The sequence below is a fragment of the Bombina bombina genome, chromosome 4, assembly GCF_027579735.1.
Source record: "Bombina bombina isolate aBomBom1 chromosome 4, aBomBom1.pri, whole genome shotgun sequence".
Taxonomy (NCBI): domain Eukaryota; kingdom Metazoa; phylum Chordata; class Amphibia; order Anura; family Bombinatoridae; genus Bombina; species Bombina bombina.
Genome location: NC_069502.1, coordinates 660723976 through 660746533, shown reverse-complemented (window position 1 = coordinate 660746533; position 22558 = coordinate 660723976). Strand labels below are relative to the sequence as shown.

Here is a 22558-nt window from a genome sequence, read left to right as displayed (position 1 = left end):
ACCTGTAAAGCACAGCAGATTAATATTATTTTACTAAACTGACTTGTAAACATACCCTCGCAGCTACATTTTGTGGAGAACTTCGCTAAAATACTAAATTGGGCAGATGCTCCTAATAAAATACGCTAAAATAATATATAAATATATATATATATATATATATATATATATATATATATATATATATATATATATATCTGTCTGTCTGTCTGCCCTCGAACTACCTCTTGTTTTTTGGAGGAACAAAACACGAATGACTTATTAACAATTTTGATCTTACTTGATTGTCCACCATTATAGCTTGAACTTATTTCACGCTTCCTACTGCTAATATAACAGCTTTAATTGCTGCTGCTTTATATGTGTGATAGATTTGTTTTACTTGGATAGTTCTCTTTGTATAAAGGTTGCAAACCTGTAATGCACAATGCCTGCAACTAACAGCAGCCAGCTTGGGTCAGGAGTTGTAATATGAGAAACCTGTCAGCCTGCACGCTGAGTTGCGTAAACAAGGAAGTTAGGAGTGCAAGTCAGTTCCGAGAGGCTTTCCCAGCAAACAGCTCCTGGACTCGAGTCGCAGTAGAGAGATGGGGGTCTTATGTCCTCTCAGCACTAGGCTATGGCTATTCCTTGTTATTCCTCTAGTCACTTCTGCTTTTCCTTTGGATCCAGGTGTTGGTAATAGACAGCTAGGAGCTGCAGGTGAGTACACAGTAATCTCTGTTTACAACAATATTTATGAGTATTTAAACTTAAACTGAATAAAAATGCATTGTCCCTAGTTGTTTTTCTGTGTTATAATATAGGTTATAATACAAAACCGTATACTGCTAAAAAAAACCCAACTTTTAAAATACAGATGTTTGCAGAATAAGTGTAAAACGACTTAAAGAAACTGTAATTTGTATAGAAATACATTATGAAGTTTATAAACGTGGGAGTCCACAATTTTACTACTGATACATACATACATACAAACATATTCATACATACACACATACATACACATATATATATACACACACACATATATATATATATATATATATATATATATATATATATATATATATATATATATACACACACACACACGCATATATATATATATATACACATACATATACACATATGTACACATACATACACACACGCACTCACAGACACACACATACATATGCACACACACACACACACACACACAAACAACAAAGAGGAGCTGCTATGCACATGATTTGATGATGATGATGTGTTCTGTTTAGGTGTTGCTGGGACATACACTTCATCACAGAGCATTCACGCAGTTTAAAAACATGTGTATAACCACTTTAACCACAGTGTACACATACAATACACACTTGTTTACTAATTGTATTTCTTTTTATCTTATGGGGATACTGTGAATATTTAACCCCTTTAAGGCTGAACCATTTCACAGGCTCTCATAGCTGTTATATACAAAAAATATATTTTTTTGATATGTTAGCTAACCAAACAAATCATAGTTATGTTTTCAGCAGACTATTTTTTTATTTTTTTTTGCAAAATACCCTAAAAAGTTGTAACACCACTGTATGAAATACATTGTTGGAATTTTATGTGGCATAGAATGTATTTTCCCCCCACTTTGCAGTAGGTTAACATATCTAACCATAAATATGTAATTGCCAAGAGTCCATGACCTAGTGACGTATGGGATATACAATCCTACCAGGAGGGGCAAAGTATCCCAAACCTCAAAATGCAAATAAATACACCATCCACCACACCCACAATTCAGTTTTACAAACTTGCCTCCTATAGAGGTGGTGAAGTAAGTTTGTGCTTGATTTTTATGATTTCTTCTATGATAAGCGCTTCTAAGCATTCTGAAGACCAATTCCTCTCAGAGTACAGTGTTTGTCAGAGGGATGTAAAGAGAGTATCACCTATTGATTTTATGGTTTCTCTCACAGGAAATCTTTTCAAGGGTTCTCTGTTATCGGTCGTAGGGATTCATCTCCTTTTCAGATCGACGATATACTCTTATATACCATTACCTCTGCTGATAGTTTTCAGTACTGGTTTGGCTATCTGCTATATGTGGATGGGTGTCTTTCGGTAAGTATGTATCATTATTTAAGACACTCAGCTATGGTTTGGTGCTTTATGTATTAATATAAAGTATTAAATATATGTTTTTTACTTATATTTGCCTTGAGTCAGGTCTATGTGTATTTCCCTTTGCAGTCTAAACAGTTTCAGTATCAGAATCATGTTTGGGAAGTTTATGTAAACTTTTTTCTAACCTGGGGTTCAGTCTTTTTCTAATTTGACTTTCATTTTTTCGTGGGCAAATCTAGGCTTGCGAGGGGGCAAAATGTTGTTTTTTATTGCGTCATTCTTGGCGCAAATTTCTTTTTTTCCTGCGTCTTTGACGCTAGTTGTTTTGGCGCGTAATCGCGTTTGTTATTATGCGAGTTGTGTAATTTCCTGGTGTTAGTTTTGCACCAATTTTTTTTAACTTCTTTTGCGTAATGCGTCATTCTTGGTGCCAAATTTTAGTTATTTTACCCCTCTCCCTCTATTGCTCGCTGTTTTCATTAGCTTTGAAAGCTATTATGCCTGCTTTTGTTTTTCTCTACTGAAACTGTTACATTGTGGAAATTGAATGTTTTGCCTAATGTTTTTTCTTTTTCTGTTACATTTTGCAAAATGTCTCATTCTGATCCTGACTCTGATGTTACTGTAGAAACTATGATGCCCTGGATCCCAATTCTACAAAGCTAAGTGTGTTCTTTTCATTTTTAAGCTGTTGTTATGTCTTCAGCTCAATTATGTGGCATTTAATTATCATGTTTTATGATAGCAATGTTTCTACATGTATGATAACATTTACTGTTTTTTACATATTCAGTTCATGTATTTGATTTCATCTGCAAACATCACATGTTGTTGCTTATATCATAAAAGGTTATGACTGCTATTATACCTTTAAGTAAACTTACAAGGTCTTTTCAAAATTGTTAAGATTTAATTAATTTTGTTCTGACCGACAGCATACTTAAGTTTATTCTACTGATGAAGGTTTCTTTGGCTCAAAGGATCCTGTATCAGATAGTTTGTTGAAAATTCTCCTTATTTTTCATTTTGAACATTTTTCTATTTTATAGCTTTTAGGAGTCTAGTCCTCCTATTAACTATGTTAATAATCTTTTTCAAATCTGGATTTTAACATTTTTGCTTTTGAGTTTTTTTCCTTTTCAATATACTATCTGTATTATATTCTAGAGAATGGTTTTTCTGATTCCCTCTTGAGACTGTACTGTACTACTATTTCTATGGAAATTGGTACTTGTTTTCAGGATTCTTTAGAATTTGAATTAAACCTTAGTAGAGCATATTCACGTACTGTTTATATTTTTAGCTCAGCTTTATCTGTGGCTGACATTACTGTTCTCTCAACCTTTGTTGAACAGTTAGCATAAGCAGTTTCAGATTCTTAAGTATATAACTCTGTTTATTTACTTTAGATGTATTCATTTAATTATGTTTACTATATCTATTATTAAGATTTCAAATATATTTTATCTCTCTCTTGTTAGGATAATAATTTGTTTGATTTCTATTATCTCCACTATTTCTCGAGGTTTAGAGTTTTTTTTCTGCCCTACTTTTAGTCCGGTGATGTAGATCAGTTGGTGAATGTCCTGACTACAAACGCTTGTTCTAGGCTCATGGGTCATAGATTCATTTCCCAGCAGGGTTAATACAGCCCTTTGGCCTTTGAGGTCAATTTATTGTATACCATTTATTTGGGAAATAATAACTACTGTTTTTATCAGCTGCTAATTTGGTTAACTCCGAGTGTAAGCACTGAAGAAACATTTTTTTGTATCCTTCTGGGAGAAAAACGCAATATAATTACTAGTTATTACTTCTGGTGGGGGGCAGATTAAATTGTTTTTGGATAAACTCAGTCCAAATTCTATATTATTCTTAGGGTTTGAATAGATTTTTAGAATGAGACCTTCTATGGGAAGAATCTTTCTTTCTCAGTACATTCTGTGAATTTTTTTCAGGAGTGATTATGCCAGTTCTTTTTGCAGTAACAGGATTTGTGTTTCTATTCAATTATATTCAATGGGGGGTAGTTATCAAGCCGTCAACCTCAAATACGCTGGAATTCCGCAGCGTATTTGAGGCGAGGCTGATTCGCCTTAGTTATCAAGCCCTAGATACCGGCAAAAGTAAAATTTTGTGACGTAAGCTTCGATCCGCCGGACTCAGTCCGACACAGATCGATTCTTACGTCACTCCAGCTGTTCCGCACACAAGTGCGGCACAATCTGACTACTTTTGCTAGTTATCAAAAAACTAGCAGGTACGCTTGGCACTTTTCCGGCCCAGCGTACCTGGTTTTCAAACCGCCGCCCTGGAGGCGGCGGATCCCATAGGAATCAATGGGAGTCTGACCATAGCGAAAGTTCATGTTCGCTGCTGCCCGACATCCCATTGATTCCTATGGGAAACGTCTGCACCTAACACCCTAACATGTACCCCGAGTCTAAACACCCCTAATCTGCCCCCCTACACCGCCGCAACTAAATAAATGTATTACCCTCTAATACCCACCGCCCACCGCCACTATAATAAAGTTAGTAACCCCTAAACCGCCGCTCCTAGACCCCACCGCAACTCTTATAAATGTATTAACCCCTAAACCGCTGCTCCCGGACCCCGCCGCAACCTATCTTAAACTTATTAACCCCTAATCTGCCCCCCCTACACCGTCGCCACCTATAATACATTTATTAACCCCTATCCTGCCCCCCCTACACCGCCGCAACTCTAATAAAATTATTAACCCCTAAACCTGTCTAACACTAATCCTAACACCCCCTAACTTAAATATTAATTAAATACATCTAAATAATATTTATCTTATTAACTAAATGAATCCTATTTAAAACTAAATACTTACCTTTAAAATAAACCCTAATATAGCTACAATATAAATAATAATTATATTGTAGCTATCTTAGGATTTATTTTTATTTTACAGGCAACTTTCAATTTATTTTAACTAGGTACAATAGCTATTAAATAGTTATTAACTATTTAATAGCTACCTAGTTAAAATAAAGAGAAATTTACCTGTATAATAAATCCTAACCTAAGTTACAATTACACCTAACACTACACTATACTTTAATAAATTATTCCTATTTAAAACTAAATACTTACCTGTAAAATAAACCCTAATATTTAGATGTATTTAATTAATATTTAAGTTAGGGGGGTGTTAGGGTTAGTGTTAGACTTAGGTTTAGGAGTTAATAATTTTATTAGAGTTGCGGCAGTGTAGGGGGGGGGCAGGATAGGGGTTAATAATTTTATTAGAGTTGCGGCGGTGTAGGGGGGGCAGGATAGGGGTTAATAATTTTATTAGAGTTGCGGCGGTGTAGGTGGGGTAGATTAGGGGTTAATAAGTTTAATATAGGTTGCGGCGGGGTCCGGGAGCAGTGGTTTAGGGGTTAAACTATTTATTTAGTTGCGGCGAGGTCTGGGATCCGCAGGATAGGGGTTAATAAATTTATTATAGGTGGCAGCGTTATGGGGGGGCAGGATAGGGGTTACTAGGTATAATGTAGGTGGCGGCGTTGTCCGGGAGCGGCGGTTTAGGGGTTAATACATTTATAAGAGTTGCGGCGGGGTCTAGGAGCGGCGGTTTAGGGTTTAGTAACTTTATTTAGTTGCGGGGGGCTCCGGGGGCGCCGGTATAGGGGGTAGAACAGTGTAGTTAGTGTGAGTGCTTAGTGACAGGGGTATCAATAAAGCTGTGAAAAAGCCGAAGAGCAGCGAGATCGGATGAGTGATAACTATCACAGTCCGCTGCTCATCGCCCCGTACTTGGTGCGCGGCTTTTTGACAGCTTTTTTGATAACTTAGGCAAACGTATTCAGGTCCGCGGCAGCGATGGTAGGCGAGCTTAGGCGGGCATATTGGACCGGCGAAGGCAGGTAAAGTAGACGGCTTGATAACTACCCCCCCATGTCTCTAGGAAGAGAGGTTTATTCAGTTCATTTTTGGATCTGAAGACTTTTATATTGTTTTGTTAGAGTCTCAACTTTTAAGTTGACAATTATAAGGACTATTATGCCTTTTTGTTAAGGTCATTTCATGTCCACTCCATTTTTTAGGATGTTTATCCTCATATTTTATTTAATTCAGACCACTTGCGGATTCTGAGATTTTCTTTTTAAGCTTTACCGATTTGTCGCTTTTCCATTTGGTTTAGTGACCGCTTTATGAATCTTTTCAAAGGTTCTTGGTGCCCTTCTTTCTGTCTTCAGACAGTAGGGTATTGTGGTGCTTCCTTATTTTGGTGTTATCTTGGTATTAGCTTAAACTTTTCTTTTATTAAAGCCGGACAGATAGCTCAGCATGCTAATGCACTGTGACTGAGCTCTGTAGTAGGGTTGCAGGTTCGATTCCTGGCGAGTTCTATGCAGCCTTTCATCCTTCTGAGGTTGATTAAATGAGCAGAGTCTTGAGTCCCTTACGGGTGATTAGACGCACTTTACAAGTACCCAATACATACATATGAAAGAACAGTATTCAAATATATGGACTTTTCTTTTTGTGGAATCCCTCATGAATCAACTAAGTTCTATTTCTTCAAGACATGGTTAGAGGATTTAATTTACCTAAGAATTTCGTGATTCTTTAGACAAGGGTCACTTCTTTTTGGGTTTCTAGATGTAGTCTGTGCTCATGTCTTTGTCTTTATCGGACAAAAGTCAATTGTAAGGGGTGTTAGCCTGTCTAACTTACAGTGCAGAACATTTCTTTCAGTGGCTATGTGCATGAAAGTTTTAGTTCTCATAACTGCAGCATCGGGCATGGTTCCCTTTGTTCGTTTTTCATCTGAGATCTCTTTTTGCTTTGCATACTAAATCAATGATAAAGGTATTGGTTTTTAGATATTACAGTTGATATATTTAAATCCTAACACTCTACTCTCTCTGTTTTGGTGATTAGTTTGTCATTTTATTCAGCGGGCCTCTTTTTGTTCGTCCTTCCTGTACTGTATTCTTATTGTATGCAAGTCTTACAGGTTGGGAAGCTGTCTGAGGGTCTTTTGACAGCACAAAGGGTTTGGAAACTTCAAGAGGCGAGGTTTCCAATCAATATTTTAAAACTGCGCTATTTTTCAGAGCTCTTTCAGACTTGGCCTCTTTAAGGAGAGAACTTTTAAATTTTTTGCTTTCAGACAGACAATATCACAACTGTGGCATATGTCAATCAACAATTAGGGACTTGTAGTTCCTTAGCAATTAAGAAGTATCTTGAATACATTCTTAGATGGAATTCATCTCCTGTCTATTTTCTATGATTTTAGACATTTGGGAGGTGGATTATCTCAGCCATCAGTCTTTACATCGGGAGAGTGGTGTCTCTATACAGATGTGTTTTCTCAATTTCCCAGGTACCTTTTCAGGTCCAGGGATCCTCAGGTGGAGATGGTGGATGCATTAGCAGTGTCATGGTTTTGTAACCTGACTACATCTTTCCACCTCTGTTTTTTTTCTTCCAAAAGTGATTTCCAAAATCATATTGGAACAGTGTCATGTGTTTCTGATAGCATCAGCATGGCCTCACAGGTTTGGTACGTGGATCTTGTTCGGATGTCCGGTTGCCATCATTGGCCGCTTTCTCTTTGGCCAGCCCTCTTGTTTTGGGGGCTTTTTTTCCATCGGGAACTCAAATGACCCATTTTGGGGGTATAGAAATTGATAAGTGTTTAGTCATAGAGGTTTCTCTGACTTAGTTTTTATCGCTATGTTGCAGGCTTATAAGTTTGTTTCAAAGATCATGTTAATTATCAGGTTTGGAAAACCTATTTTTTATAGTGTTCGTCTCATAAATTCTCTTGACATTCTTTTAGAATTCCTAAGATTTTACAGTTTTTCAGGATGGTTTGGATAAGTTTGTCTGCAATTTTTAACTTCCTGATATTCACTGTTTTGTTAAGACTTTGGTTGGTATCAAGCCTGTTCATTTATTTTCTCCTTTTTGGAGTCTTATTTAGTTAAAAGATTTTGCAAGCTCTTTTCTTTAAGCCTTTATTTTCTTTGAAGATTATCTGCTTTCTTGGAAAGTGTTGTTTCTTTTGACTATCTCTTCTTCTGCTACAAGAGTTTCTGATTTATCAGCTCTCTCTTGTGTGTCTCCTTATCTGATTTTTTTTTTTTTCATCTAAATAAGTTGTTTTGTGGACTTCTTCTTTTTTTTCCCCCCTAAGGTTGTGTCAGATTCCACAGTATAGCTTATGCTGTTTCTTTAAGCAATTAACCTTACTCCCTATATAACCTGCCTCTTCTCTTACCTCATTGCTGGATTATCGTTTTCACATCCCTGCATGAGAAAGCTCCTCAGCCAATCCGCTATCTGACAAAGGGGAATCAATCACCTGCAACTCAGCGCAATCACTTCCTGTGCTGCAGCTCTCTCCCTTCCACACAGAACCGCTTACGAGCAGGGCTGACGTCATCAGCTACTGCCGCAGCTCTCACCTCTCACACGCAAGCTTGCTACTTGCTGCTCAGCATTCTGATTCACGCTGAACTCCTCCGTTCCTGGGGATCCTGTAGCAGCACCTCATTTATACTTAAATATGGAGAAATAGTTTTTTGGCAAATATTAACACAGATAGTTTAATACACACAATTGCATATTGTAATTAACCTATCTGTAACATCTATCACTTTGCTTTAAGTTAACCTTTTACAAGTAAGCAGCATTAATTCTAACAAACTGCTTTCAGGAAATCCTCACAAAACAAGTACATTTATATCAATTGACACTTTTGTTCAGGGATATAACAGTATAATCCAGCCTAATTTTGTAGAGGTTTCAAGCAGTTATGGAATTAAGTGAGATCACTAATCAAGTCACAGCACTTTCTCAGCGTATGGATAACGTTACCCAGTCAATTAGAGAATTGCAAACTGAGTATCAATTGTTGAAAGACTGTGTTAGAGAAATGTACGCTACAAAAACCGCTCAACCTGAACCCCAGGTGTCATTGCCTGATAAATTTAGCGGTAATGGGGCTAATTTCAAAGAATTTAGAAATGCCTGTTTACTCCTGTTTGAGCTCAAGCCTAAAACCTATAACACTGATCGCCTTAAGGTTTTAACCATGATTTCCTATTTAAGGGGAGAGCCCCGCAGTTGGGCTGATAGTTTATTTGAAAACCAAAATACCTTATTGGATTCTTTACAAGACTTTCTAAAAGCACTTTCTTCTTTGTATGACGATCCTTTCAAGCAGGAATCTGCTGAGGCATCACTCAGGGCCTTAAAACAAGGCAGACATCCTGTGGAAGATTATATTTCACAATTTAAAATATTCGCCATTGAGTCAAAATGGAATGAGGCGTCACTGAGACACCAATTTAGAAGTGGGCTTAGTGAAGATATTAAGGATGAGTTGTCCCGCACAGGCGTACCCCAGAGACTGGAGGATCTATGCAATCTCTGTACCACTATAGACCGACGACTACGTGAGCGTAAACATGAGAGGTCTAATATGTCAGCTTCCTACAAAAGGTTCACCCCCTCTCCCTCAAGTTCCAAGGAAACCAAATCACCTATGGAAATAGGTTTTATGTGTGGTCCTCTCTCCACTGACGAAAAAAGTAGAAGGCGCGCATTGCGATTATGCATGTACTGTGCCTCCCCAGAGCATGATGTGTCATCTTGTCCACTTCTTAAAAAGACAAAAGCTGGTAAGATACAATTTAACACACTCAGTCTCTCTTTATCTAAACATACTCATTCTCATATAACGCTACCTCTTACTTTGCAGTGGGAACGCCACCACATAGAAGTTGAGGCTCTTATTGACACAGGAGCGTCATCAAGTTATATTGAAATTCATTTTGTCAATCTAAATAAAATTCCCTTCCTAGCAAAACAGTCTCCTGTCTCCATTAATTTAGTTGATGGCTCCTCTCTCTCCACAGGTCCTATTACTCATGAAACAACACCTTTTATTACTCTGTTCTAGGTCTGGACATAGGGAATCGATATCTTTTGATTTAATTCCAAGTCCTCTATACCCAATTATCCTTGGGTTGTCTTGGTTACACTTACACAAACCAACCTTTGACTGGCAACATATGACTGTTGATTTAACTTCTTCTTACTGCACTCAGACTTGTTTTCCATTACCTCATATTTTACTCACAAAGGATGTTATCTTACCTAGTGATCTTGAGGATTTTCAGGATGTGTTCAACAAAACAGAGGCACAGGTTCTACCGCCCCATAGGTCATACGATTGCCCCATTGACCTTTTGCCTGGTGCAACAATTCCCGTTGGACACATATATCCACTATCAAGACCTGAATTAGATCACTTAAAGTTATACCTACAAGAAAATTTAGCAAAAGGTTTTATTAGACCATCCACATCCCAGCCGGAGCTGGAATCTTTTTTGTTAAAAAGAAAGACCAGTCTCTTAGGCCCATAATTGACTATCGAGAGCTAAATAAAAGAACAAAGAAAAACCGATACCCACTCCCATTAATACCCGAACTTATTGAGAGGTTACGCACTGCCAAGATCTTTACAAAATTGGATCTCAGGGGTGCATATAACCTCATACGAATGAGGGCTGGAGATGAATGGTTGACAGCATTTAGAACCCGATATGGCCTTTTCGAATATACTGCCATGCCATTCGGCCTTTGTAATGCTCCAGCAACATTTCAATGCTTTATTAATGACATCTTTCATGACATATTAGACAATTTTGTAGTCGTGTACCTAGACGATATACTTATCTTCTCCGATTCCCAACAACAACATCTAACACATGTTAGAACAGTATTAGCTCGTTTACGACAACACAAATTGTACGCCAAATTAGAGAAATGTGAGTTCTACAGGTCTAAAGTGTTGTTTCTGGGTTATGTTATTTCAAGCACAGGAATCACTATGGAGGATTCAAAGATACATGCTATAACACAGTGGCCAACTCCAAAAACCAAGAAACAGGTACAGAGGTTTCTTGGCTTTGCCAACTTTTACCGAAAATTTATACATAATTTCGCACACACAGCTAAACCTCTAACTGACCTAACTATGGGAACAAACTCATTTGACTGGACTAAGGACTGTGAAAGGGTATTAAAAAAACTAAAAACAGATTTCACTACAGCACCCATTCTGCAGTTCCCAGACCCTAACTTACAGTTTATTGTCGAAGTGGACGCATCAGATTATGCTCTCGGGGCCATACTCTCGCAAAAAAAATCCTTAACAGATAAGTTACATCCAGTAGCATATCTCTCCAGACTCCTGTCACCTGCTGAACGCAATTATCCCGTGGGGGAAAAAGAATTATTGGCAATTAAAACTGCATTTGAGCAGTGGCGACACCTTCTAGAAGGTGCTACTTTCCCTGTTATAGTTATAACAGATCATAAAAACTTGCAATATTTACAGCAGAACAGAACCCTATCTTCCAGACAACTACGATGGAATCTATATTTCTCTCGGTTTGACTTTCTGATTATGTACCGTCCGGGAAGTCGTAATGGTAAAGCGGACGCACACTCTCCAGACGGGATTCTAGACCTTCTTTTGAAGAAGTTCCATCCACAGTCATTCCTAGTTCTAAAATTCTGGGATTACTTATATCCCCACATCCTGATTTCCAAACCTGTCAAACCCAGGATTCCTCAAAGCCAATGCACCTCTTGCAAGCAAAGGCGGACGGTTTATACTACCATGGAAACCTCCTTTACATACCACCGCAATATAGGTTACAACTCCTTTACACCTGCCACGACTCTCCAACATCTGGACACATAGGTCTTCATAAAACTCTGGACTTACTACAACGACATTATTGGTGGCCAGCGATGACCTCAGCAGTTCAGGAATACATCACACAGTGTACAACCTGTTCTACATCCAAACCGTCTCGTCAGTTCCCAGTTGGTTTACTTCAATCTTATCCAGTACCTGAAACTCCCTGGAGCCATATTGCTATGGATTTTATTGTTGACCTCCCAAGCTCTTTTTCCTTTTTTCAATACTAGTTGTTGTAGATCTTTTGAGTAAAATGGCACATTTTATTCCAGCAGTTGGGTTGCCGACAGCCCAGGAGACCAGTGAGTTATTCATTAAAGAAGTAGTTCGGTTACATGGACTTCCCACGGTGATACTTTCGGACAGGGGTTCACAGTTTACCTCACGCTTTTGGAAATCTCTTTGTCAAACTCTGCATATCACTCAAAAACTTACGACCTCTTACCATCCATGGTTGGAGCAGTATCTTCGTTGCTTCTGCTCAAATCAAATCAAAGCATTTAGCTTTGGCAGAGTTTGCCTACAACAATGCTACCAACTCCTCCACTCGTCTCAGTCTATTCTACGTCAACTATGGCTTACATCCTAGAATCTCTTATTTACCATACTTACCAAGTTCCAACCCAAAAGTAAATGATACAGTTAACGATATCTCTCAAACTTTCACCATTGCTCAACAAAATATACAACACGCTCAAAATTCGCACAAAAAATACTATGACTTACATCACACTCCTCAACCGACGTATCAGATAGGCCAAATGGTATGGTTGTCGACAAGAAACTTAAAACTACACACTCCCTCAAAGAAATTGAGTAAATTATTCATTGGACCATTCCCAATTGTGGATATTAAAAATCCTGCAACTGTTACACTTCGTCTGCCCGACATCTATAAAATTCATCCCACATTTCACGTCTCTCTGGTAAAGCCTTGTCTTTCAGACAAATTATCTGCAAATGCAGTCTCGCATACAGTCTCACAGGATCAAGAGTATGAGGTGCAGTTTATCATTGACTCCAGACGTAGACGCGGGACACTTGAATACTTGATTCATTGGAAGGACTTTGATCATTCTGAAGATACTTGGGAACCAGCTACTTCTGTATCTGCTCCCAGATGTGTTTCCTTGTTTCATCGCCGAAACCCTGACCGACCAGCTCCCTGAACCCTCGTGGTGGGTTCCTTTTTGGGGGGGCTATGTCAGATTCCACAGTATAGCTTATTAACCTTACTCCCTATATAACCTCCCTCTTCTCTTACCTCATTGCTGGATTATCGTTTTCACATCCCTGCATGAGAAAGCTCCTCAGCCAATCTGCTATCTGACAAAGGGGAATCAATTACCTGCAACTCAGCGCAATCACTTCCTGTGCTGCAGCTCTCTCCCTTCCACACAGAACCGCTTACGAGCAGGGCTGACGTCATCAGCTACTGCCGCAGCTCTCACCTCTCACACGCAAGCTTGCTACTTGCTGCTCAGCATTCTGATTCACGCTGAACTCCTCCGTTCCTGGGGATCCTGTAGCAGCACCGGACTCTAACTTACTAAGGTCTAAAGCAGGTCGTATAACTTATTATCTTATGCTATGTCACTTTAGCTTCATTCCTAGTAACGAGTGAATCCTTACTGAAATCTCTCTCATTTATACTTAAATATATATGTACGTTTTCCTTCTGCTTAAGGCTATATCCTTCAAGTCTGCAGTGACACTGGAGAAATAGTTTTTTGGCAAATATTAAAACAGATAGTTTAATACACACAATTTTATATTGTAATTAACCTATCTGTAACATCTATCACTTTTCTTTAAGTTAACCTTTTACAAGTAAGCAGCATTAATTCTAACAAACTGCTTTCAGGAAATCCTCACAAAACAAGTACATTTATATCAATTGACACTTTTGTTCAGGGATATAACAGGTTGTGAATTTGAACAACATTAGTAGAGAAATTGTTGTTCCTTCGTTGTGTCCTAATCCTAAAGAATTCTTTGAGAGTTCTTTACATCCTGTGGATGTGGTAAGAACTTTATAATTCTATATCGAGGTTACTAGGATTTCCAAAGACTTCTAGTCTATTTGCTGTTTTTCTGGTTCCAGAAAAGGTTAGGAAGCCTCTGCCATTTCTTTGGCATCCTGATTAAAGCTTTTGTTTTCCAAGGCTTATTTTGAGGCAGGGCAGGCTCTGCCTCAAAGATTTACAGCTCATTCTACTAAGTTCAGTCGCCATTTCTTGGGCTTTTTTTTTTTTTGCAAATCAATAATTTGGTCTTCTTTGCATACTTTTATTGTTTTTACCATGTTGATGTATTTGCTTCTTCTGAAGCAGTCTTTGGTAGAAAAAGTACTTCAGGCAGCTGTTTCAGTTTGATTCTACTGCTTTTGATTTAAGTTTTTGAGAAAAATCTTTAGTTATTGTGTGGATTTAATTTCTCAGTGGAAATAGCTGTTGTTATTTTATCCCTCCCTCTCTAGTGACTCTTCTGTGGACTTCCACATCTTGTGTATTTCTATCCCATACGTCACTAGCTCATGGACTCTTGCCAGTTACATGAAAGAAAACATAATTTATGTAAGAACTTACCTGATAAATTCATTTCTTTCATATTGGCAAGAGTCCATGAGGCCCACCCTTTTTATGGTGGTTATGATTTTTGTATAAAAGCACAATTATTTTTCCAGTTCCTCTTTTGTATGCTTTTTTACTCCTTATTTTATCACCCTACTGCTTGGCTATTCGTTAAACTGAATTGTGGGTGTGGTGAGGGGTGTATTTATAGGCATTTTGAGGTTTGGGAAACTTTTTGCCCCTCCTGGTAGAATTTTATATCCCATACGTCACTAGTTCATGGATTCTTGCCAATATGAAAGAAATTAATTTATCAGGTAAGTTCTTACATAAATTATGTTATTTTTAAGTTTACTCTATATTCCAATTTATTTTGATACATGAATTTTGTTTTATTGCTTCACAAAACCCTAAAATTAACAGCATAACAAAATGGGTCTGCACTGTGATATTTATTATGACAATCACTTGAGACTTTTAAGGACATAAATCCCCTTTTATATTATGGATCTTTGGTGATGAGATAATTAAGCCCCCCTTAAAGGGTTCAAAATCTTTCCTTAGGGAACATACTCCAAAATACATAATCACTCAGATATTTGTTACAGATTAAAAAATAATCGTTCTTATCTTAAAAAAAAAAAAAAAAAAACGATTTGTAGTGTATAAAATTAATATTTTGTCTTTCCCTGTAAACGGCCGTAACAACCGCCCATTAATGTAGGAAGTTGCAGTTCATCTATGCCATCCCTTCATCCAATGGCGCTGCAGCACTGATCGGTTGATTGAATATTAATATAAGTGACGGTCCTCAATCTCGGCATGTGCATTCTGACTTGTGGGCACTCGCATGCGCAATGCACCGTGAATTAAACTTCCATTTTTGTGAAGCTAAAATATCATATGCGCATATACTAGGATCGTCATCACTGAACTGCAGTATGAAGCGCAACTGAAGCTGCCTGAAAACTAGGGACATATGCGCATGCGTTGCAAAAAAACGATATGCGCATGCGTGACACCATCTTTATTCTACCTAGGTAGAACTCGGCAATTCGTCAGAATTACAATGGAAAGAAGGGTTTGGATGTAAATGTAAAAAAAATGTTAATTGGTGTTATTGGCATTATTGTATAACTTTATATTATGTTTTAAAAATGGGAATTTTTTCTTAGGGTTTACTATCCCTTTAAAGGGATATGAAACCTAAAAGTTTTCTTTTGTGATTCAGATAGAGCACTGGTTTTTAAACCTGTCCTCAGGCCTCCCCAACAGGCCAGGTTTTCTGGATAACCTTGGATGAGAGCAGGTAAAATAACTACGTTTACTAATCTGCTGATTATTTCACCTGTGCTCTAGTTCAGATATCCTCAAAATGTGGCCTGTTAGGGAGGTCTGAGGACAGGTTTGAAAACCAGTGAGAGAGAGCGTACTATTTTTGGAAACTTTCAAATTTATTTCTATTATCATTTTGTTTGTGTTCTTTTGATGAAAAGCAGGAATGTAAGCACTATATACCAGCAGTTTTGCAAGAATATTATCCATTTGCAAGGGCACTGTTTCATCTCATGTAGTGCCCTAGAGACCAAGCTTGGTATCTCTTCAACAAAGAATATCATGGGAACAAAGCAAATTTGATAATAGAAATAAATTGGAAACGTTTTAAAAATTTTATGCTTTGTCTGAATCACAAAAGTAGATACAAACCACTTGTTTGAAAGAGCAGCACCATTAAATATCACTTTCTGGAAGGGCAGGTGATAACTGATTTTAACCCCTTAACGACCAAGGACATGCCAGGCACGTCCTCTGGGATTTGAAGCTCTGGAAGTGATCCTGATCGCTTACAGCAGCTTTTGAGGTATTGCAGTGATTCCTCGATATTGAGGCATCACTACATTACTTTTTTTGGCACACCGATGCAGGGAGCCACTTTGTGGCCCTCTCTGCATCGGCCAGCGATGGTGCTGACCCATTGCTGGCAATCTTCCAGCCAGCAGTAGGAAATGATTGTCGGATGTGTGCAGAAGCGCGCACAGGGGGCGTGCACGTGCACGCGCACCCGCGATCGTGCCATTTTTCAATTTTTAAGTGGTTGGAGAGGGTGGTGGGTGGGAGAGGACGGGGGAAATTATTTTTTGAAATAGGTCTGGGAGGGAGTAGGGGTTGGAGGGGTGGCAAATACGCTACAGAAAAATAGTGGGGGGGTTTTAGTACTTTTTTTAGTGCTTAAGATGGCAGGGACAATTGTGGGGTGGGGGAGGGATGAGAGCTTTTTGGGAGGGATCAAGGGGTGGGATGTGTCAGGTGGGAGGCTCATCTCTACACTAAAGCTAAAATTAACCCTACAAACTCCCTACAAGCTCCAGAATTAACCCCTTCACTGCTGGGCATAATACTCGTGTGATGCGCAGCAGCATTTAGCGGCCTTCTAATTACCATAAAGAAATACCAAAGCCATATATATCTGCTATTTCTGAACAAAGGGGATCCCAGAGAAGCATTTACAACAATTTATGCCATAATTGCACAAGCTGTTTGTAAGTAATTTCATTGAGAAACCTAAAGTTTGTGAAAAGGTGAACTTTTTTTTTTTTTATTTGATCGCATTTGGCGATGAAATGGTGGCATGAAATATACCAAAATGGGCCTTGATCAATACTTTGGGTTGTCTACTAAAAAAAAAATATTTACATGTCAAGGGATATTTAGGGATTCCTGAAAGATATCAATGTTCCAATGTAACTCGCTAATTTTGAAAAAAAAAACCCAATGGTTTGGAAATAGCAAGTGCTACTTGTATTTATTGCCCTATAACTTACAAAAAAAAAGCAAAGAACATGTAAACATTGAGTATTTCTAAACTCAGGACAACATTTAGAAACTATTTATCATATGAGGTTTTTTTTTGTTAACAGATTTTGGGGGTCAAATTCAGAAAAAGTGTTTTTTTTCCATTTTTTCATCATATTTTATATATTTATTTTTTTTACAGTAAATTATAAGAAATGATGAAAAAACTGATATCTTTAGAAAGTCCATTTAATGGCGAGAAAAACGGTATATAATATGTGTGGGTACAGTAAATGAGTAAGAGGAAAATTACAGCTAACACAACACAAACACCACAGAAATCCAAAAATAGCCTTGTTCCCAGACGGTCAACAATTGGAAAAGTGGTCTGGTCACAAAGGGGTTAAAGAGTTATAATAGTTGAAAAATGACTTGCTCTAATTCATTAGTACATGTAATTTAATACTATTTACCCTGCAATACTGTGTGTTTAACCCCCGTAATACTGGCATCAAGTGGAAACTGCTGTTGATCCAATCAGCAGTGCTAAACAGCTGAGATGGGCGACTAACTCTGTTGATTGGATCAGGACCTTGCAGTGCTTTGCAGGTCCCAAGCAGTGGTTCTATTGTGTGCTTCACCCCTTTGCTGGGTTAAAGGGATAGTCTAGTCAAAATGAGACTTTAAGGATTCTGATAGAGCATGCAACTTTCTAATTTACTCCTATTAAATTTTCTTCGTTCTCTTGGTATCTTTATTTGAAAAAGCAAGAATGTAAGCATAGGAGCCGGCCCATTTTTGGTTCATCACCTGTGTTGCGCTTGCTGATTGGTGGCTAAATGTAGCCACCAATCAGCAAGCGCTACCCAGGTGCTGAACAAAAATTGAGCTGGCTCCTAAGCTTATATTCTTGCCTTTTCAAATAAAGATACCAAGATGAGTAAAATTGATTATAGGAGTAAATTAGAAAGTTGCTTAAAATTGCATGCTCTATCTGAATCATGAAAGTTTCATTTTGACTAGACTATATATCCCTTTAAACACACAGCACAGCAGTGCAAGTTTGATAGTCTTAAAATTACATGTTGTAACAAATTAGAGCATGTCATTTATTGACTATTATGGCACTTTTAAGGAGGATAATCAGGTGCATCTTATTAGGGGGACAAGTGACTAGGCTGTTCTTCCCTTTCAGAAAGAGGGTTGACTTATCTGTCTAACACAAACAAGGAGATCCATTAAAGGGACAGTATACACTAATTTTCATAGAACTGCATGTAATAGGCACACCTATAAAGAATAATATGCACAGATACTGATATAAAAATCCAGTATAAAACTGGTTAAAAACTTACTTAGAAGCTCTCAGTTTAGCTCTGTTAAAAAGCAAGCCCACTGCAAGTGGGAAATAAGACACCCCTCCCCCCTTCCTTTGCATATGAAAAGACACTTTACACAAACAGAAGCAAGCTGAAGTAGGTATACATAAGTATTCTCCTAAAACTTTGGGTCTTGGTTAGGAGTCTGAAAATCAGAGCAATGTTATTTAAAAATAAGCAAAACTAAACATTAAAAAAACAAACCTTATGATTGTATAATGTTCCTTTAAAGCACCCAAACAGGCAAACCAGCAATTTCATTGCTGCCGGTTATTGACATTTTTGCAGTAATCATCTGTATCTTATAGGGGCATGATATTTCTCATTTAAAAGGGCAGACTCCTTAAAGGAACAGTCTAGTCAAAATTAAACTTTCATGATTCAGATAGAGCATGCAATTTTTTTGGGTGTGCACATGCAATTTTAAACAACTGTCCAATTTACTGTTATCATCAAATTTGCTTTTTTCTTTTTCTATTCTTCTTTGTTGAACATTTAATCTAGGTAGGCTCATATGCTAATTCCTAAGCCCTTGAAGATCGTCTCTAATCTCAGTGCATTTTGACAGGTTTTTTAGAGCTAGACAGAGCTAGTCCATGTGTGCCAAATAGATAACATTGTGCTCACTCCCGTGGAGTTACCTAGGAGTCAGCACTGATTGGCTTAAATGCAAGTATGTCAAAAGAACTGAAATAAGAGGCAGTTTGCAGAGACTTAGATACAAGGTAATCACAGAGGTAAAAAGTATATTAATATAACAGTGTTGGTTATGCAAAACTGGGGAATATTTTTAAATAATACAAATTATGGAGTAGACTGTCCTTTTTAATTTAAGTGATGTCTCATTTCCCTGTAAATGGTTTAGGGGCTGAGAAGTTAGTTTTGGAATCCTTCCCCACTTACAGCTTCAGTAATGCGGAAGTTCCTGTGCTTATGGGCATTTCCTTGTTCTCATATGACATTACAGACATTTCCCATTCTAGCTGGAAAGGCACAAGAAGATAGCATCATCCTTTCCATGCTGCAGTGCGGAGCGTCCTCAGTTTAAAGTCACATACCATTGTCTTCAGCAGGGATGTTTATTAGTTATATACCCAAACTACAATATATACCTCATAAATCAGCCTGGCTCCTAACATTTTGGGTGTGCACTGGCACCCATTTTATTCTGTTGCACGCCCTCGTCAGATTCCTGACCAGATACTTTTACTCATCAACACATTTATGCCAGCCATAATTCTTATCTAAGATATCTTGGATCAGATGAATTTCCCCATCAAATGTCTTTACCGCAGAGAAGATACATACTTCCTTTATACTGCCTATATGCCCATTTACCCAGCAACTTTATTTTATTAACTGTTAACCCAAGCACACTCCAGATCAGAAGCATGCATGCCCCCAAAAGCTACTTTATACCAGTTATATGCCCACACAAACCTCAGCTATTTTTGTCATTTATATCAGTGCTTGAAATTGGGGTCAGGACGCTTTAGGGGGTTGCTTTAAATTCCTATTACTTTGACTTACAAGTTGCTTCAAAAACAGGTCAGTGCATGTGATCAGGCTTGGCAGGGGAGAGCACTGGGGCTGATTGGAGGTGGGGCACTGCACCTTGTGGTTCCTGCTTCTTGTCACCAGCTACTGCCCATGCTTGGTAAATACCAGTTGCAATACAAGTTGCAGGACATAAGTTGATCAAGCATGATTTAAAGTCTACTCCAAAATTTGTATTGCTTAAAAAGACAGATAATCCCTATATTACACATTCCCCAGTTTTGCATAACCACAATTGTTATATTAATATATTTTTTACCTCTGTGATTACCTTGTATCTAAGCCTCTGCAGACTGCCCTTATCTCAGGGCTATCTACAGACTTGCATTTTAGCCAATTAGTGCTGTGTTCTGCACAACTCCACGGGAATGAGCACAATGTTATATATATATATATATATATATATATATATATATATATATATATATAGTATACATGATCAAGCAATCTCCTGTTGTGAAAAGCTAATACAAAAGCATTTGATGTCTTTAGTGGCTTAGAAACAGGCAGAGATTTGGAGGTTATAGTATATTACAATAACAAAGTTTGTTGTGCAAAGCTGGAGAGTGGGCAGTAAAGACGTTAAACAATAAAAATTTTGGTGCTGACTGTCTTTTTAAAGGGACATGAAACCCAAAAATTTTCGTTCATGATTTAGACAGATCATACAAATTTACTGGAAGTGGCAGAGAGAGCACCCACAGCAAAGCTGTCTATATAGCTCCTCCCTTAGCTCCACCCCCCAGTCATTCTCTCTGCCTGCTTAACTGCTAGGAAGGGCAAAGAGGAGTGTGGTGACAAAAATGTTAGTTTTTATTTTCTCAAGCAAAAGTGTGTTATTTTAAATGGTACCGGTGTGTACTATTTACTCTCTGGCAGAAAAGGGATGAAGATTTCTGCAAGGAGGATGATGATCTTAGCATTTTGTAACTAAGATCCACTGCTGTTCTCACAAGGGCTGAAGAGTACAGAAAAACTTCAGTTGGGGGAACAGTTTGCAGGCTAAACTGCATTAAGGCATGTTCAGTCTATTTTTTTCTAGACAGACTGTGTTATTTCTAGAAAAGGCTGGCAATATCCCCATGAGGGAAAGGTAAGCTGTATTCAGTAAAAGAGGAATCCAAGCTTGCATAAAGGGCTCATAGTTACAGGTGACACTAATAGGAAAAAACGTTTTGGTTTAATTACAAATAAAACGTTTTTTGAGGGACTTTAAGGGGTCTTTGTGGCTTGTTTAAGGGTTATTAACCCACATGGCTAGTTTAAGAAACACTCTGTGGTGTTTTTTAGGCCCCATAGCATTGAGTGAGGTGGGTGGGGCCTATTTTCAGTTGCACAGTTTATTTACCTCAGAAGCTTCCAGCTACTTCTACAGAGATTCCTGCTGTATTTGAGGGCTGTAAAGAGTTTTTTTCCCCACAAATCGTTCCTAAAGGGCAGGTAGGCGCCACAGCAGAGCTGTGGCAAGGTGCTGAACGTTATTTTACCGGTTTTGAAGTTTTTTCAATCCGGTTTTTACATTAAGGGGTTAATTGTTTATTTGCATAGTTGTGCAAAGTTACTAAGGCTTTATGATGCTACTGTAAACATTTTGTTGTGTTTACTGCTTTTTTACACTGTTTTGCAGAGTTTGTGCAGCTTTTTTTCTCTTAAAGGCACAGTAGCGTTTTTGTTTAAAGTGTTATTTACTTTGATTAAAGTGTTTTCCAAGCTTGCTTGTTACATTACTAGCCTGCTTAACATGTCTGACACCAAGGAGAATCCTTGTTATATGTGTTTAGAAGCCATTGTGGAACCCCCTCTTAGAATGTGTCCCACTTGCACTGATATGTCTATAAATTATAAAGAGCATATTTTAGCACTTAAAAATATTGCAATAAACGATTCTCAGTTAGAAGGAAATGAGGGTTTAGCATCTAGCTCTCCCCAAGTGTCACAACCAGTAACGCCTGCACAAGTGATGCCAAGTACCTCTAGTGCGTCTAATTCATTTACTTTACAAGACATGGCCACAGTTATGAATAAAACCCTCACAGAGGTTTTCTCTAAACTGCCTGGTTTACAAGGAAAGCATGTCAGCTCTGGGTTAAGAACAAATGCTGAGCCGTCTGACGCTTTAGCAGCCGTATCCGATATACCCTCACAGTGTTCTGAAGTAGGGGTAAGGGATTTGTTATCTGTGGGAGAGATTTCTGATTCAGGAAAGACGCTCCCTCAGACAGATTCTGATATAACGGCCTTTAAATTTAAGCTTGAACACCTCCGCTTATTGCTCAAGGAGGTATTAGCTACTCTAGACGATTGTGACCTTATAGTGGTCCCAGAGAAATTGTGTAAAATGGACAGATACTTAGAGGTTCCTGTTTACACTGATGTTTTTCCAGTCC

The 22558-nt window shown here is 38.1% G+C and overlaps 1 protein-coding gene across 1 annotated transcript in view; it reads left to right on the top strand.

The window, feature by feature from the left end:
* The first annotated feature begins 529 nt into the window (after window positions 1-529).
* The window catches only part of SMPDL3A (sphingomyelin phosphodiesterase acid like 3A), a 91654-nt gene continuing 69625 nt past the window's right edge, over window positions 530-22558 (top strand). Inside the window, exon 1 of the mRNA XM_053710776.1 lies at window positions 530-702. Within this exon, the coding sequence (XP_053566751.1) occupies window positions 588-702 (115 nt within the window). The 5' untranslated portion in view covers window positions 530-587. The remainder of the gene's footprint in view (window positions 703-22558) is intronic.